At 44.5% G+C, this 13,803-nt stretch overlaps 4 protein-coding genes across 5 annotated transcripts; 1 reads left to right on the top strand and 3 right to left on the bottom strand.

Annotated features, from left to right (window-relative positions):
* Positions 1-293: 293 nt before the first annotated feature.
* LOC144207760 (nucleoside diphosphate kinase homolog 5-like) lies at positions 294-2,425 on the bottom strand. 2 transcript variants are annotated; one of them, XM_077733401.1, is made up of 6 exons: positions 2,247-2,425; positions 1,497-1,916; positions 978-1,174; positions 736-836; positions 547-659; positions 294-466 (listed from the first exon to the last, which is right to left on the bottom strand). In XM_077733401.1, the coding sequence occupies exons 2-6, from the start codon at positions 1,911-1,913 to the stop codon at positions 356-358; spliced, it is 939 nt and encodes a 312-aa protein (XP_077589527.1). In that variant the 5' UTR covers positions 1,914-1,916; positions 2,247-2,425; the 3' UTR covers positions 294-355. The 2 variants fall into 2 exon arrangements, with proteins under 2 accessions (XP_077589527.1, XP_077589526.1); XM_077733400.1 differs by having other exon boundaries at positions 294-461; positions 2,247-2,423.
* A 264-nt stretch (positions 2,426-2,689) lies between these two features.
* On the bottom strand, positions 2,690-3,915 carry LOC144207865 (nucleoside diphosphate kinase homolog 5-like). Its single transcript, XM_077733531.1, has 5 exons — positions 3,757-3,915; positions 3,430-3,626; positions 3,254-3,354; positions 3,072-3,190; positions 2,690-2,971 (listed from the first exon to the last, which is right to left on the bottom strand). Exons 1-5 carry the CDS (start codon positions 3,880-3,882, stop codon positions 2,903-2,905), a joined length of 612 nt encoding a protein of 203 aa, XP_077589657.1. The 5' UTR covers positions 3,883-3,915; the 3' UTR covers positions 2,690-2,902.
* A 321-nt stretch (positions 3,916-4,236) lies between these two features.
* On the bottom strand, positions 4,237-6,799 carry rack1 (receptor for activated C kinase 1). The gene is made up of 8 exons (XM_077733294.1): positions 6,566-6,799; positions 5,987-6,158; positions 5,750-5,897; positions 5,468-5,563; positions 5,164-5,274; positions 4,848-4,988; positions 4,537-4,647; positions 4,237-4,348 (listed from the first exon to the last, which is right to left on the bottom strand). The coding sequence occupies exons 1-8, from the start codon at positions 6,672-6,674 to the stop codon at positions 4,283-4,285; spliced, it is 954 nt and encodes a 317-aa protein (XP_077589420.1). The 5' UTR covers positions 6,675-6,799; the 3' UTR covers positions 4,237-4,282.
* A 3,820-nt stretch (positions 6,800-10,619) lies between these two features.
* kcnip1a (Kv channel interacting protein 1 a) lies at positions 10,620-13,739 on the top strand. Its single transcript, XM_077733530.1, has 8 exons — positions 10,620-11,056; positions 11,812-11,939; positions 12,107-12,176; positions 12,251-12,321; positions 12,396-12,503; positions 12,620-12,724; positions 12,864-12,926; positions 13,052-13,739. The coding sequence occupies exons 1-8, from the start codon at positions 10,945-10,947 to the stop codon at positions 13,097-13,099; spliced, it is 705 nt and encodes a 234-aa protein (XP_077589656.1). The 5' UTR covers positions 10,620-10,944; the 3' UTR covers positions 13,100-13,739.
* Positions 13,740-13,803: the final 64 nt, after the last annotated feature.

Here is a 13,803-nt window from a genome sequence, read left to right as displayed (position 1 = left end):
TTGTGATTTCAATAATACGAAACACCTCTTTGATGTGCAAGTAACGGTTTAAAGACATTTTGAGGAAAGTTTTAACTGACATGTCCTTGGAAACGTGGGGGTGTGAGGCTTGGTTGTCACATATTGTTGTTGTAAATATAGTATTTATGATCAAAGACAGTTTGTATGGTTGTAACACACTATAAAAGTGATTTCCTTCCAAAATAAATTGTAAATATTACCAACATGTGTATACATTCTGTTCTTATGTGACTTTTTTCTGTAAGGTGTAGTTTTCGAAACAGGAGACCAGATTATTTTCGGGCCATGCAGGTAGCGCATATTCAAACATATTTATTACATGATCATATTCGGTCTATTTGTTCCTTTCCCTGAAATTCTTCTGGTCCATCTTCAGCAACTTCGTCGCATATTTGAGGCTTGTTGGGGTTGTTTTTGATGAGCCACTCGGCAAGCCAAACCTATTCTGACGGCAAAGGGCAGCATATTAACTATGGTATTTAGTCGTAATGAATAAATAAGCACCTCCAGTGTGACTTTACTCACGCAAGGATTGAGTGGTTTGTGCTTGCAGAGCTCAGTGAGTCCTTGTAACAAAGTTTGGTTGACATATCGACTCAGGTACTCTTCCGTTTCTTCTCTTGTTGGAACAGTTAGCGCTACAAAGAGGGAAAGAACACATTTAGAAGTCACTTTTGATGTTAAAAAAGGATGGCGAGTGTGTATCATTCTTACTGTTTGGGAACATAAATTTGATCTCTCGCTCGGCCACATGAAATGACTCGCTGCCGTGGAGTGCGTTTTCCAGTTCAGACGTGCCATATCTCGCTCGAAGACTGCGGGGAAACAATGTACAAATCTTAATCAATATTATTAGATTGGAATAGTTGTTGTGTATTGGCGACTAATCTACAATGAACCAAAATGGCCGACTCCTCATAACGTTACATTTATCATAGTGTTATGAAGACACACACCAATCTGGGTGACTTTCAAAATCCCTGCCGGGTCCAATGATGGCCTTCCAGTGGGCTATGGCGTTGTCCCCAGCCAGAGTCAGGGCGATGATGGGACCGGAGCTCATGTATGCTGTCAATTTGGGGAAGGTTAGTTTCCCATGATGCTCCGTGTAGAAGTCACTGCACTGTTCGGGGCTTAGTTGTAGTTTCCTCTTCTGCCAGACATGAACGCTTGTTGAACCGAGGTGGAGCTAATGTTCAACGCAACAGTCAACCTAAACAAAAAATGCAACTATGGACTCTAATCATTCAATTTAAATGGAGCAAGACAGGTGATCAAAAATGGTGCTGCAAAATATTGACCACACCAAAATCATCCATTCCCCGTTGGGTTGCCAGATAAACAATAACAAATTGAGATATGGGAATGAAGATATATGCTTAAAAAAATGGCCATCGTGCAAGACCCTAGCATAAACAAACAAAAGTCTAAAGAGCTTTGTTGGGTGGGTCTCTCATTTTGACGACTTCACTGACCTGTAAAATAGTGAAGCCTGACGTCAAAATGATGTCCTCAATCTCCTCGCTCTTGTGTATGGCGTCTGGTTTTATGATTGCTAAAGTTCTCTCCACGTAAATACGAGGGAATTGTACTCCCTGCGTCTCTGGCGTTGCCGCCGGCGTTGTGGCTGAAAGCGCTGTCGCCGCCGGTGCCGCTGCCTGTGGCGCTACGGCCGACGGCACCGTTGCTCCCGGCGCTACGGCCGGCGGTGGCGCTGCTTCTGGCACCACGCCAGACACTGGTACCAACGCGACCTCTGACACTGCCTCAGATGTGGCCTCCGGCACGGCCTCCGACCCCAGTTCTGACTCCGCCTCCGACGTCACCTCCGACGTCAACTCCGACGTCATCTCCGACACGAGCTCCGATGTTTCCTCCGACGTTGCATCCATGTTCTAAATGGTTGCGGAAATATCTTAACTATCTGACCATTGCGTGACAACCAACTCATGGGACAACAAACCCCGCTCTCCCTTTTGTGGGCATGTCATGCACAGACAAAAAAAAGCTTCAAAATACTGCCATGTGCCTCAATGGCTGTTTATGAATTGGTTTATATTGGAAATAAAGTTATAAAATTGAAGAGAAAATGAATTCCCATCTCGTTCCTGTATTCATGACAACAGTATGTTTCTAGAGGGACAACAATACTACTTATCATATACAATACACCGACCATTGTAGTATATTATTGTGCTTTTAATGAATGCAGTAATTGTACCTACCTCAAACAAATCGGCCGCCGTTAAACTGTCACTGTGAACTCACTTCAAAACTGGAGTTTGTTCATCTTTTGGTCTTTAGTTGCGTGGTTTTGGTTATCAGCGTCGACTTTGGTCGCTCCTTGTGACGTCACGCGACGTTTCGCAGCTGCACGGGACGCGCTGGGTAACGTCATGCTCCCGTTAGAAGTAGGTGAAAACGACTCATTTATATTATTTTAGTAGCTACCAGGCTAACGATCAAATATTGATAGCAAAACTCAATCAAAGCGGAATAATACATTTTATTTTCCGATGGGGACTGAAGAACAGATAAGTGGTCCTGCTTGAATGACGGATTCCCGTATGTATTTTATTTCATGCGCTGCTGACAGCTGATACATAACATTGCAAGTTTGGATTTTGGATATTGCCCGAATAACGAGAGCTATAAAGAATTCATGAATATCAAAGGTTAAAAATGCATTTAAAGTGCACCTCCGGTTGTCGGCTGCAAAGAACATTTCAGATCAATATTGTACAGTTTGATGAATAACTGCCCTTATATTTGTGCATTGTACTATAGGCTTGTATACAGTGGTACTTCTGCAAAGGTGTCCGCATACAAAATAAACAATACATCAATGTGCACGATACTATTAGAGTATTTTTTTTACCTGTCATGCCACTCCCTCAAATATCTGAGGCCCGCTTGGATTGTTTTTAATAAGCCAGTCAGCAAGCCAAACCTAGACAAAGAGACAGTTGTTTTTTTTCTGAGAAAACGCTTGAATGTGTTCATCATTGAACAAATATTTGCACATTTGATCGTAAAATGAAAGCACTTACGCGAGGGTTGCGAGGTTTGTGTTTGCAGAGCTCCGTCAGTCCTTGGAGCAATGTTTGTTTTACGTATCGACTCAAGTATTCTTCGGGTTCTTGTCTTGTAGCGAAGGTCTCCATCAAAGCTGAATGTGTTAGAAAACGATCATAGCTTGCCCAAGCTTTGCCTGTAAAAATGACTGTCTTACCATTTGGGAACATGTATTTAATCTCTCTAGCGGCAGCATGAAATGAGTCACTGCCGTGGACGGCATTTTGCAGGTCGGAGGTGCCATACTTGGCTCGAAGGCTTGGGGAAAATTATACTAGAGATGAATTTGTGTGGTAAGGGGATGATTCCATGTCAAATTTCAAAATGCATCACCTGTCCAAGGGCCATTCTGTGGCTTTAACGAGTCCAATGATAGATTTCCAGTAGGCTATGGCTTCGCATCGGGCCAGAGTCAAGGCCACCATTGGACCCGAGCTCATGTAGGCAGTCAAGCTGGCAAAGTTGCGTTTGCCGCAATGTTCGGCGTAAAAGTCGGCACACTGTTCTGGGGTCAGCTGTATTTTACGTTTCTGCAGAGAAATTTGTGTCTACTTCAAATGTAATTCAATTGGGTAATGCTTGATATCCAGATGTTGAACTTATCCCAACTTTTGAATAGATTGCCACCCACGAATAGGTTCAATTCAACAACTTACCCACCTGCAATATGGAGAAGCCCTTCCTCAAAACCAAGTCTTCTATTTCTTCACATTTATCAAATGCATCAGGTTTAATGATCGCCAAAGTTCTTTCGACGTTGATATGAGGAAAAGAAGCGGCGTCCATGTTGGCAGAAATGACGACTTGAGCGTCGAGGTGCGTTGCTAGGATACACCAAACAAGCTCCAATGCTCCCCCGAGCATGCGCATTGGTACGGTGTCCCCTCTCTCAAATGTATTTTCTGCTTTCTAATTCGTTCATGTTTGAAGATATTTGAAAAATAAAAAATATGAATTCCCATTTTTGACTCCAATATATAAAGTTATTTTATTTGTTTTTCAACACTAACATATATTCAGGTAGGCCCGACAACATCTAAATACAACATTACAAATGGGAGCAAAGTTAATATCACTGTGCAGTGTAAAACAGAGCACCCTATTCACTGTAAAAAAATGACACTTTCACAATAAGGCAGATTCTTTCAAACAGTCTTTTATTCAAAGTTACTATGACGAAAAGTTCTTATCGGGTTCCAATAGTAACCTGCCACACTCTGATCAGGTTGTCAGTGTAGCCAGCAAACAGCGTCTGTGTAGGCAAAAAACAAGTTAGCATCCCCTTCCTTTTCGTAGCATAACTGCATCAGACTAATGAATTTGGCCCCTCATATTTGCAGGACTGTCAGCAGTCGACATCAGAGTTTTAAGTGAATGGGTATAATCACCGGGGAACCGCCGCTAGCAAAAAAACAAATGGGCGCCAACGCCAGCACGTACCTGTCCATCGGCAGACCAGGCCAGAGAGGTGCATTGTGGGGGTTCGGCCTTGCTGTTGGTGCTGATCACTTCTTGTCTCAGCTCGTCAACGATAATCTTGCCCTCCAGATCCTGCACCAGAGGAGAAAAAGCACTTGAAGCATCATCATCACATTGGTTGGCGGAGTCGGAGGATGGAAATGGACTTTTGGACCGCAACTCAGAAACAGCCTCTTTATCAGCAATTATTGCAGTTAGCGTTATGAGATTAATCAACGTCGCGGAGACGCGTCAAGTCGGCGGACTGTCTTTCCGTGGCATCGGCGACTCACCCAGATTTTGATGCTGGGCCCGGTGGCGGCGCACAACCAGTAGCGGTTGGGGCTGAAGCAGAGAGCGTTGATGGTGGCGCCGCTGTCCAGGGTGTAGAGGTGCTTGCTCTCGTTCAAGTCCCACAACATTGCCTGACCGTCCTGAAGAGAACAAAAAACGCACCTCAATTACTCGCAGGACGCACAAAAATTCAGAGGTCAAGAAGAGATAACGCTCAGAAACAGCCTCTTTTGTCATCATCCAAAATCAGATGAGTTAAGTTTTTATCCATCACTGCTGGGCCTCAAAACAAGGGTCGGCCGCCGAGGAACTCACCTTTCCTCCGGACGCGCACAGGGAGCCGTCGGGGGAGACGGTCACTGTGTTCAGGTAACCCGTGTGGCCAATGTGGTTGGTCTTGAGCTTGCAGTTGGCCAGGTTCCACACCTTCAAGCACAAAGAAAGACTTAAGAGGCGCCCGAGCCTGACAAAGTGCACGTTACGTCGATGCGGTGGCACACCCTCATACCCAAATGGTTTCATCACAGTGTCAAACTACGATAATACATGCTCAATACAATAATCAGCGGGCAGGCCCGTGTTTCGGGTCAACGGGGTCGAAAGGAAGCGGCTTGCTCACCTTGACCATCTTGTCCCAGCCGCAAGACACGATGATGGGGTTGCTGCTGTTGGGGGAGAAGCGCACGCAAGACACCCACTCGGAATGACCTTCATCCTAAATGTGGGAAAAGGAATAGTTGGCTCTTTTCTGGGAAGAAGCCAGTCGTGTCGCGGGAGGAGTCTTCAACCCACTCGTTGGAGGATTGGAATTCTTCGGCACAGTAGGGACGCAAATCACCAATTTCACGATGCACCACGGAAAGTCGCAGCAAATGCGGGCTTTCCAGTCGAGGCCACCCACCTGAATGGTGTATTTGCAGACCCCGAGCGTGTTCCACAACTTGATGGTCTTGTCCCGAGAGCCGGACACGATCTGGCGGTTGTCGGCGGAGAAGGCCACGCTCAAGACGTCCTTGGTGTGGCCCACGAAATGGCGCGTGGTCACGCCACTTGGGGAAACATGGTGCAAACAATTATTGTTTGAACAGGAGCTTATCAGGCCATAGCAAAGACGGCATTAACTTTGTTCGGCACTTACGTGGTGAGGTCCCACAGGCGAAGAGTTCCGTCCCAGGCTCCGGACAAGGCAAACTGGCCATCGGAGGAGATGACAACATCACTGACAAAGTGAGAGTGGCCTTTCAAGGAGCGCTGGGGAATGCCATAGTTGGTCTCATCACGGGTCAGCTTCCACATGATGATGGACTTGTCTGTATTGGGCGAAATAAAGAATAATTAAACACAATTTATAATTTCCTTGCGATCATTCAAATCTAAGATTAAGGCGTGAAAAACAAGTCATATAACGGAGTATGGAACTGATAATAACATGGTAGTTTCATGCAACGTGGAGTTAGCTTCGGTATTCTACATTTAGCTTAGATCTAACCATTCTCTCTAAGTGTTAGCATCCACTGCTAGCCAACAGCTTTCCCACGCACGTCGGCACTTTATTCCGAAAAATTATAACTTTGCCACCACGATTGAAAATACTACATGCTCTTAAGCCTCACCTGGTAGATTTTTTTTGCTTTATTTTACACGACGACGGGCAGTTGGAGTCGCCGGCTAATGCTAGCGCGGCCATGTTGGCGAACCCGGCGGGGGGAAACCTCACCTCGGGACGCCGACAGAATCATGTCGGGATATTGAGGGGTAGTGGCGATCTGGGTGACCCATCCGCTATGCCCCTTGAGGGTCCCCCTCACGGTCATCTGCTCGGTCATTTTGACGTCGATCGGTGATGCCTTCAGCGAGGATGGAGTTGGATTTTTAGACGACCAAGCGTACCCAGCTCCTCATTGCATCGAGGCACGGAGGAAAAGGAAGTAGATACCCGGATGCAAAAACTAAGAGGGGTGAAAAGCTAGCAATGGATTCTGGGAAATGTGGACGTAACGAGTTTTCAGGTGAAACGTCACCAGCATACCAAAATTCAATATAAGGGGTTTGTGTGTGTTTGAAAATAATTCATACAAATTAAAAATATATAAATGCTTGCCTTCAGACTTTCTTTAAACCGCTGTGCATTTTTTGGAGCTGTTTATCAGGAGTTTCCCAACACAGCAAAGACACTTATATTATACTCAATATTTGGGACAGAGTATTTAATCTGAATGCATTTAGACTTGTTAGTGTTGAGTGTGCCCCTCAGCAAACCTCATTATTTCAGCTCCATTTTTCCCACACACATGCTGTACAAATGGCTTGACAATAAATGATAACTCTTCTCTCTCCAATAGCCATTTTAAACTGTCAAAGAAGAACTTTTGCTGAGCAAAGCAATTGAAGGGCCTATGAAATGGTCCATTTTGGTGCAGAGTGTTCAAGGATGACGCCAACATGTTTAGATCCTGCAGTTGATTTGCAGCAGACGATAGCAATTTGCTACGTGTTGTAAAGTGGGTCATGTCTGCAGGCTGGTGATTTTTTCCTGAGAAAAATGTGATGTAATTTGAAGGTGCTCTATAGTTTTATTTCTTTGATTTTACCGTATTGGCCCTATGCATTGAAGTGGCACAATGTAATTTAACAGCCTTTCTTTTTTTATGTCCTTCGATGTTAGAACTTGCTTGTATTGATTTTCTCCCTTCTAAGTACCCTTTCCACATTTATCTGCTCCGCCGTGTCTTCATCATAGTATTACAACTCCATGAAGTCTTCCTCTCTGTTTTAATCTCTTTGACATCCCCCTGCACCCACTCGACTCTTAGCGACTCTCTTTATACTCTCCAAGAAGCTGAAAGTATTCTCTTCATCCTTTCTTATTACTCCTTCCTTCAATGAGAGCTAATCTGGCCCTTCTCGTTGCCACGTGATGGATGGATGTGGCTTTTTCTAAGAAAAAGTTGCTGTGACAAAACAGGTAGTCATAATGTAGACCAGACATGGCCGCAATAATAAGAAAAATTGCGAAGTAGGGTCACCCCCCTATTATAATTATACGTTGTTTTGAGTCAGAAGTAAACCTAGCTGTTTTCTAAAAAAAAAACATCTATGCATGCACTGCACGTCGGCATTTAAATAATTCAGTCTAAAACCCGCGCCTGATGATTTCAGTCTGATTCATCAATGCTGCTCTGGTTGTTATCAGGTGGTAGAGAGAAAGGGGATAGACCCCCACACAAGATGGGAGGGGGGGTGGAAAATAATAGGAGAAAAGGGTGAGAGAGAAGGAAAGAGAGAGAGAGAGAGAGAGAGACAGAGTGGGGGCTGAGTAAGAAATGGAGATGGAGTAAACAAGCGCGTTGAGAAGGAGGGGTGTTTGAAACCGGGCTTGTGCATGCCGAGAGCAGTCAACGGGACACAGTGGAAAACGGGGAAAGATAGGAGAGGAGAGGATAGGATGCCACTGCCAGTCTGTGTTTTGTACATCTGCGTTGTGCAAACACGTGACCAAGAACATCAGACTCTGGCTTGACTGACTGAGTGACTCACGCGCTTGTTTCCACGACCACGTCGCTCGCCAGCATGGGTGCGGTGGTGGGCACGTTGACCATGCAGACCAGGACCAGGAGGCCATCCAGGGGTAAGACAATGCACACACACACACACACACATTTGCATTGGACACTGGCAAAAGAAAACTTATGACATTTGCTACTTTTAAACATGACCTGCAACTTTAGACATGTACTCACTATACACACACTCACGCATTCACATTCATGCATAGCCTGCCTGACACATGAGTACTAGCTAAAAAAGGGTAACAAACTTCTAAAAATGTACATTTTAATTTTGAACAAACACTAGGTAAATCCTTTTTATCAATGACTATGGACATGGTGATTGAGGGTTAAGATGTAAGAGGCAAAATGAATGATAGATTATTTTTTTGGATGCCAAAAGTTTGACCATTACAGTGTGTGTGGCCATTAGCTACGGGGGAAGGAGGGTTGGTGGTGACTGTGGGTTGTTTGCTTTTTGAAGGAAAGGCAAATAAATGTATCTGTTCGGGTCCCGCGTGCGGCGGCGGTGGCGCACGTCCGAGGTATTTGTCACTCTGCTCACACACCGCTTTCCCGTCTTGCAGTTACCTTGGAAGCACGGTCGCTATGGCAACAAAAGATGTCAGTTTTGGTAGGGCGTGCGGAAAGCTCTCGATGGGGGCTTCTTGATGAGATGTGGGGTAGCGGGGGGATATTGATGATTGTCAACAAGACCTGTTGCCCGGAGCCAGTGCGGTGGGCCTTGAGAAATTCTGGAATTTCCAAAACAAAACTACAACTTTGACTGAGACAGAAAACACAGTCCATTTCGGTGGCATTTCATTGGTTGATGAGGAGCCTTCTGTCTTCTAGTGCAAATGAGCACATGCGGGGAGTGAGCGCATATGGCTGAGCTGCTTTTTCTTTCAACATTCTCACTCCTCTTCATGCAAACGCCTTTTCTGTGAGGTGTTAACAAAGGCAAAGCGCACAAGTGTTGCTATTTGGAGAGAGAAAAAAATGACGTGGTCGGTCATCAGGTGCAAACATGTTGTGGAAACATCTGATGAGGTGATAACAAGATGGAAGAAATAGAGGTATAACAGGATTAAATAGGCCACTGATCAGAGGGAAAATGCATGGATACAATTTTGCAGAGCCTAGATGGGGGATTAAAACACGATAAGGAAGGCCTCTCGGCATGAGTTTTCCAGGTTTGGAGCATTCGCTTTGCATTGCACTCTTTTTGACTCACTCCACTACCGGGGGGAGCCGTGGTCGTTTGAACGCTCATGCGGCAGATGACGCCAATTCCCCTGGTGGAAATGTCATACTAAGTGGACAGTAAAAGAGGAAAATGTGAAGAACCGCATTAATGGGATGAGATTGAAGAAACGACGGAGAAAAGTAGGCCAGGAATCTTGTTGCCGGCAGCACGTTGGATTAGTGCTGGGAACCTACGCTTCGTACTATAAACTCGAAACGTCATTGGAGCCTGTTTTACATTCTGTGGAACATGATGGGAGTTCTCAGATTCTTATGCAACCCTACATAGGAAACGCATAGGAGAAAAGATGTCTCCTGACTGTCAACTGCATTACACGTTGTATATTCCTTCTTCGATTATCGCAGATGCACTTCTCTGCGATTTTTTTCTGCTATTAATTATTAAAACACATTTTTTTGTTTAGTTGATAAAATTGAAATTCCACACTGAAACTCATAAGTAGAAGCCACTGTTGTCTTCTCAGCACTGAAGAAAAAAAAAGTAGTTATAATAGGGGTGACCCTACTTTGCGATTTTTCGATTATCGTGACCAATCCTGGTCTACGTCAACCGCGATATTCGAGGGATTGGATGAGGACTACTTTGTAATGTATATTGGCAAATAAATGAAATTTTGGAGTTTAAATGAAAACAAAAAGCCCTCTTGCTTGTTTTTTCTGCGGCTGCGATAGGATGCCTTTTTTTGCACACAGACAGCCAAGCTGGCGTTTTAATCCCTCCAATGGGTGCCAGATGAAATGAGTTTGGAATCTGATTTCTGCTGCCCTCTACTCGATGAAAGGCTCATAGCAAGCGCGCTCGGTACAACGCCGCATTTGGGCATGTTGTCTCCATATGATGGATTCCCTTTAGCTGACTGGTTGGAAAGCAGCAAATGAGACACTTTGTGCTCAAGTCAGCCTCCCGTTGCTACACGGGGATAAATAGGTGGCTAATTGGGGACAACTGTACCACCTTGTTGTTTTTTTTCACCCAGCACAAGGTGAGTTTGTTCTCGTTACATTATGTTCGTGCCTGAATCTGGAGTTACAGCCTTGTTCCCAAAGAGCGAAGGACAGAGAGGGGAGGGGGGCACACGGAGAAGAATTTGCCGGGGTAGAACCCAGGACGTCAGCCACGTAAGCTCTGGAGCCGCGTCATGGGACGGTCGGGGCACGCGTGGAAGGAGTCGGCAAAGAAGTTGGAGGAGGCGGGAAGTGGATATTGGCTTGGTAGTTGCCCGTGTCAAAGGTCACAGCGCGTCGAGCGCAAAGAGATTATCGGGGAGAGCTGAAGGACATGGAGAAAAAAGAAGAGCGTGGTGAGAACAGCTTACAAGCCATCGCTGTCATTCTGTTATGTTGTGGGCTGGTCAAGATGCTGCACCTTCTAGGAGTCATCTCTGTGGACGGTGAGTTCAAATCAACCACCCTGAATCAAACTTATGTATCTCTTCAAACCAGAGCCATCTATACTTTGGTATTACTACACATAGAGATGCTGCTGTTTGTGCACCTGTCTATGATTTGGCAGATTCATATGATACCTCCACGAATATGATAATAAGGTCACTTACAATGTGTCCGTGCGGCAATAGTTTCTCTTCGCAATGTCTTTTTAAGGGCTTCTAAGCTAACATTCGGTGGCGTTAACATACGATAAGTGCCTTCACGAGACTGCCAGTTCAAAACACGGCGCTGTACACTAGTGTGTCAAGAAATTTGTTAAATGCTGTTGTCACACAACCAATCATTTTGTACTTTCTTTTGCACTGCGGGAAGAAGTGACTTTCCATTCAGTAGAAGCCAACTGGTTATATTTCAGATGGACAAACTATCATTTAGAAGCCATGGAGTCGAAGGCTGGCACGTTGCCCGACTTTGTATTTCGGTTTAGGACACGTCACCTTGGATTCTGTCTGCGTCGGCATATCTGTGTGGGGCTTTCACTCAAGGCTCTCCTAGAAGTCATTGAATTACAAAATTATAATTGTGAGTTGTACATGGTCGATGGATAGACAGTTTAGAAAGTGTGCCTTTTGCACAAACAACCCTGGGTGGTTAATGTCCTCGTGTTTTTGATGCTTTGGATCGACATTGCTCTACCTGTGACCTTTGTCTTATCACTTACTGACCTCCTTCCTCCTTCCTTTGGTTGGCATGTTAGGAGACAAGGCTGATGACGACCTGGAGATGAGCATGGTGTGTCATCGACCCGAAGGCCTGCATCAGCTGGAGGCTCAGACCAACTTCAGTAAACGGGAACTCCAAGTGCTGTACAGAGGCTTCAAGAACGTATGTATACATATATAAAGTACACCTCTTCTTATGAAATGTTCAAGTTAGGAAAAAAGTCTTAACTTCATAAGTTGAGGTATGACTGTACTTTCACAAAGTGATCAAAATAACAAGGCCTAAAAAAATAAAGAACAAAAAACATTAGTTTTTTTGGCTTTTTCCAGGAATGTCCAAGTGGAATTGTCAACGAGGACACCTTCAAGCAAATCTACTCCCAATTCTTCCCACATGGAGGTCTATCATTGTCGTCTTGCTAGTATTGTACTTGCATCTGTGGTACAAGCACACTCCTGTTTTGTCTTCCTCAGATGCCAGCACCTACGCACATTACCTGTTTAACGCATTTGACACGGCACAATCGGGCACCATCAAATTTGAGGTAAAAAGCAAACCTTTCTTCCGTAGCCTGCTTTTCTTTTCAACCACGTCAATGGCCCTTTTTTCCTTAATCAGGACTTTGCCGGGGCTCTGTCCATCCTGCTGAGAGGCTCCATTACTGAGAAGCTCCAGTGGACTTTTCACCTCTACGACATCAACAGAGACGGATACATCAACAAAGAGGTGAGAGCTTGGAATGAAAACACGGCACCCCCGTGAGTCTAGTGAAAATAGATTTTGGACTGGATCCATAGTTGATGGTGTTTCCACTTCAACTTTTGTGTGTTTTTCTTTCTTAGGAGATGACGGACATTGTCGGAGCTATTTATGACATGATGGGCAAGTACACTTCACCTGCCTTAAAAACTGATGCACACAAGCATCACGTGGATGCCTTCTTTCAGGTAACAACTCAATAGTAATGGATAATTTCAAATAGACATTCACTGTTAACCATTCTAAACTACTGTGTGATATAATACTGTATCTTCACACACTTGACTTTTACAAGGCAACACTTTGAATTTTTTTCTTTTTTGGCAGAAAATGGACAAAAACAGAGACGGTGTAGTCTCCATTGATGAATTCCTCTTTTCTTGTCAAGAGGTAATCTAACTCAAAACTCCAGAGCCTTGTCTATAGACCCGTTCCACACTGCCCTCTACGGGCCATCAACCTAAAGCACTTTTCAGATGTACTCAAGGCTTCTGCACACTTTTCCTTATGCACAGGACCAAAACATCATGAGGTCTCTTCAACTCTTCGAGAACGTCATCTAAAGGACGTCGGAGATCCTGGACGTGGTCTCGCCGAGCCAGATGAGAAGAGAAATCATTACTAGAAGTTATTTGGGGTGTGTTTTCGTCAAATGTCGCAGGATCTGCAAAAAAGGTTCTATGTAGACTTTGACCCGCGCTGTTTGTTTCTGTCACTCTGTTTGTTATGTGTGTATATGGCTGTGTTTTTATGTAAACGTCCAAAACGTAACCTTGATGCACAAGTGGACGTTCTCGTGACCCACGTGTCTGATTGACAACCATTTTTGTAAATCTCAGTTGGTCCGACAAATGCAGAGCAATACTGGAGGAGGATATATTTCAGGTATGTGCACCAAGCAAGACAGGGGAAGGTTTTGGCAAATTACATGATTCCTGAGAGAGCGTCCGTCCCTCCGTATGTCCACCCGTTGCATGTAGAAATGAGGTTAAAGATAGGGAGATATGGAGGAACCTTTGAGCTTGTCCAAAAATGTCACTAAGAGCAAACCATGGCCTTCTGGGAGAATTAAAAAGTCGGGACTTTTTCAACAATCTGTTGTTTCAAAATGGAGGACATAAAAGCTGCCTGAATGGACTTGTGTGCATTGAGTTGTTGTATTAAAATGAATATATTTATCAATAAACCTCATTGGTGACACAATACTGCATTTTTGTTGTCTTTCAAGCCATGGTATGAAATGTTGAATAAGGTAAAAAAATTGACA

Source organism: Stigmatopora nigra, chromosome 14, assembly GCF_051989575.1.
Source record: "Stigmatopora nigra isolate UIUO_SnigA chromosome 14, RoL_Snig_1.1, whole genome shotgun sequence".
NCBI classification, from domain to species: Eukaryota; Metazoa; Chordata; class Actinopteri; order Syngnathiformes; family Syngnathidae; genus Stigmatopora; species Stigmatopora nigra.
This window is presented reverse-complemented; position numbering and strand designations above follow the sequence as displayed.

What these genes read in the sequence shown, in the direction of transcription:
- LOC144207760 (XM_077733400.1), bottom strand. Translation starts at nt 1,913, where the DNA reads ATGGATGCAACGTCGGAGGAAACATCGGAGCTCGTGTCGGAGATGACG. An exon ending in TTTGAAAGTCACCCAGATTG is followed by an intron (nt 837 to 977) that starts GTGTGTGTCTTC and finishes GTTTCCCCGCAG; the next exon opens with TCTTCGAGCGAGATATGGCA. An exon ending in CAAATTTATGTTCCCAAACA is followed by an intron (nt 660 to 735) that starts GTAAGAATGATA and finishes CCCTCTTTGTAG; the next exon opens with CGCTAACTGTTCCAACAAGA.
- LOC144207865 (XM_077733531.1), bottom strand. Translation starts at nt 3,882, where the DNA reads ATGGACGCCGCTTCTTTTCCTCATATCAACGTCGAAAGAACTTTGGCG. An exon ending in AGGGCTTCTCCATATTGCAG is followed by an intron (nt 3,627 to 3,756) that starts GTGGGTAAGTTG and finishes ATTTCTCTGCAG; the next exon opens with AAACGTAAAATACAGCTGAC. An exon ending in TAAATACATGTTCCCAAATG is followed by an intron (nt 3,191 to 3,253) that starts GTAAGACAGTCA and finishes TAACACATTCAG; the next exon opens with CTTTGATGGAGACCTTCGCT.
- rack1 (XM_077733294.1), bottom strand. Translation starts at nt 6,674, where the DNA reads ATGACCGAGCAGATGACCGTGAGGGGGACCCTCAAGGGGCATAGCGGA. An exon ending in CGCCTGTGGGACCTCACCAC is followed by an intron (nt 5,898 to 5,986) that starts GTAAGTGCCGAA and finishes TGTTTCCCCAAG; the next exon opens with TGGCGTGACCACGCGCCATT. An exon ending in TGTGCGCGTCCGGAGGAAAG is followed by an intron (nt 4,989 to 5,163) that starts GTGAGTTCCTCG and finishes TGTTCTCTTCAG; the next exon opens with GACGGTCAGGCAATGTTGTG.
- kcnip1a (XM_077733530.1), top strand. Translation starts at nt 10,945, where the DNA reads ATGGAGAAAAAAGAAGAGCGTGGTGAGAACAGCTTACAAGCCATCGCT. An exon ending in TGTACAGAGGCTTCAAGAAC is followed by an intron (nt 11,940 to 12,106) that starts GTATGTATACAT and finishes GGCTTTTTCCAG; the next exon opens with GAATGTCCAAGTGGAATTGT. An exon ending in ACGTGGATGCCTTCTTTCAG is followed by an intron (nt 12,725 to 12,863) that starts GTAACAACTCAA and finishes CTTTTTTGGCAG; the next exon opens with AAAATGGACAAAAACAGAGA.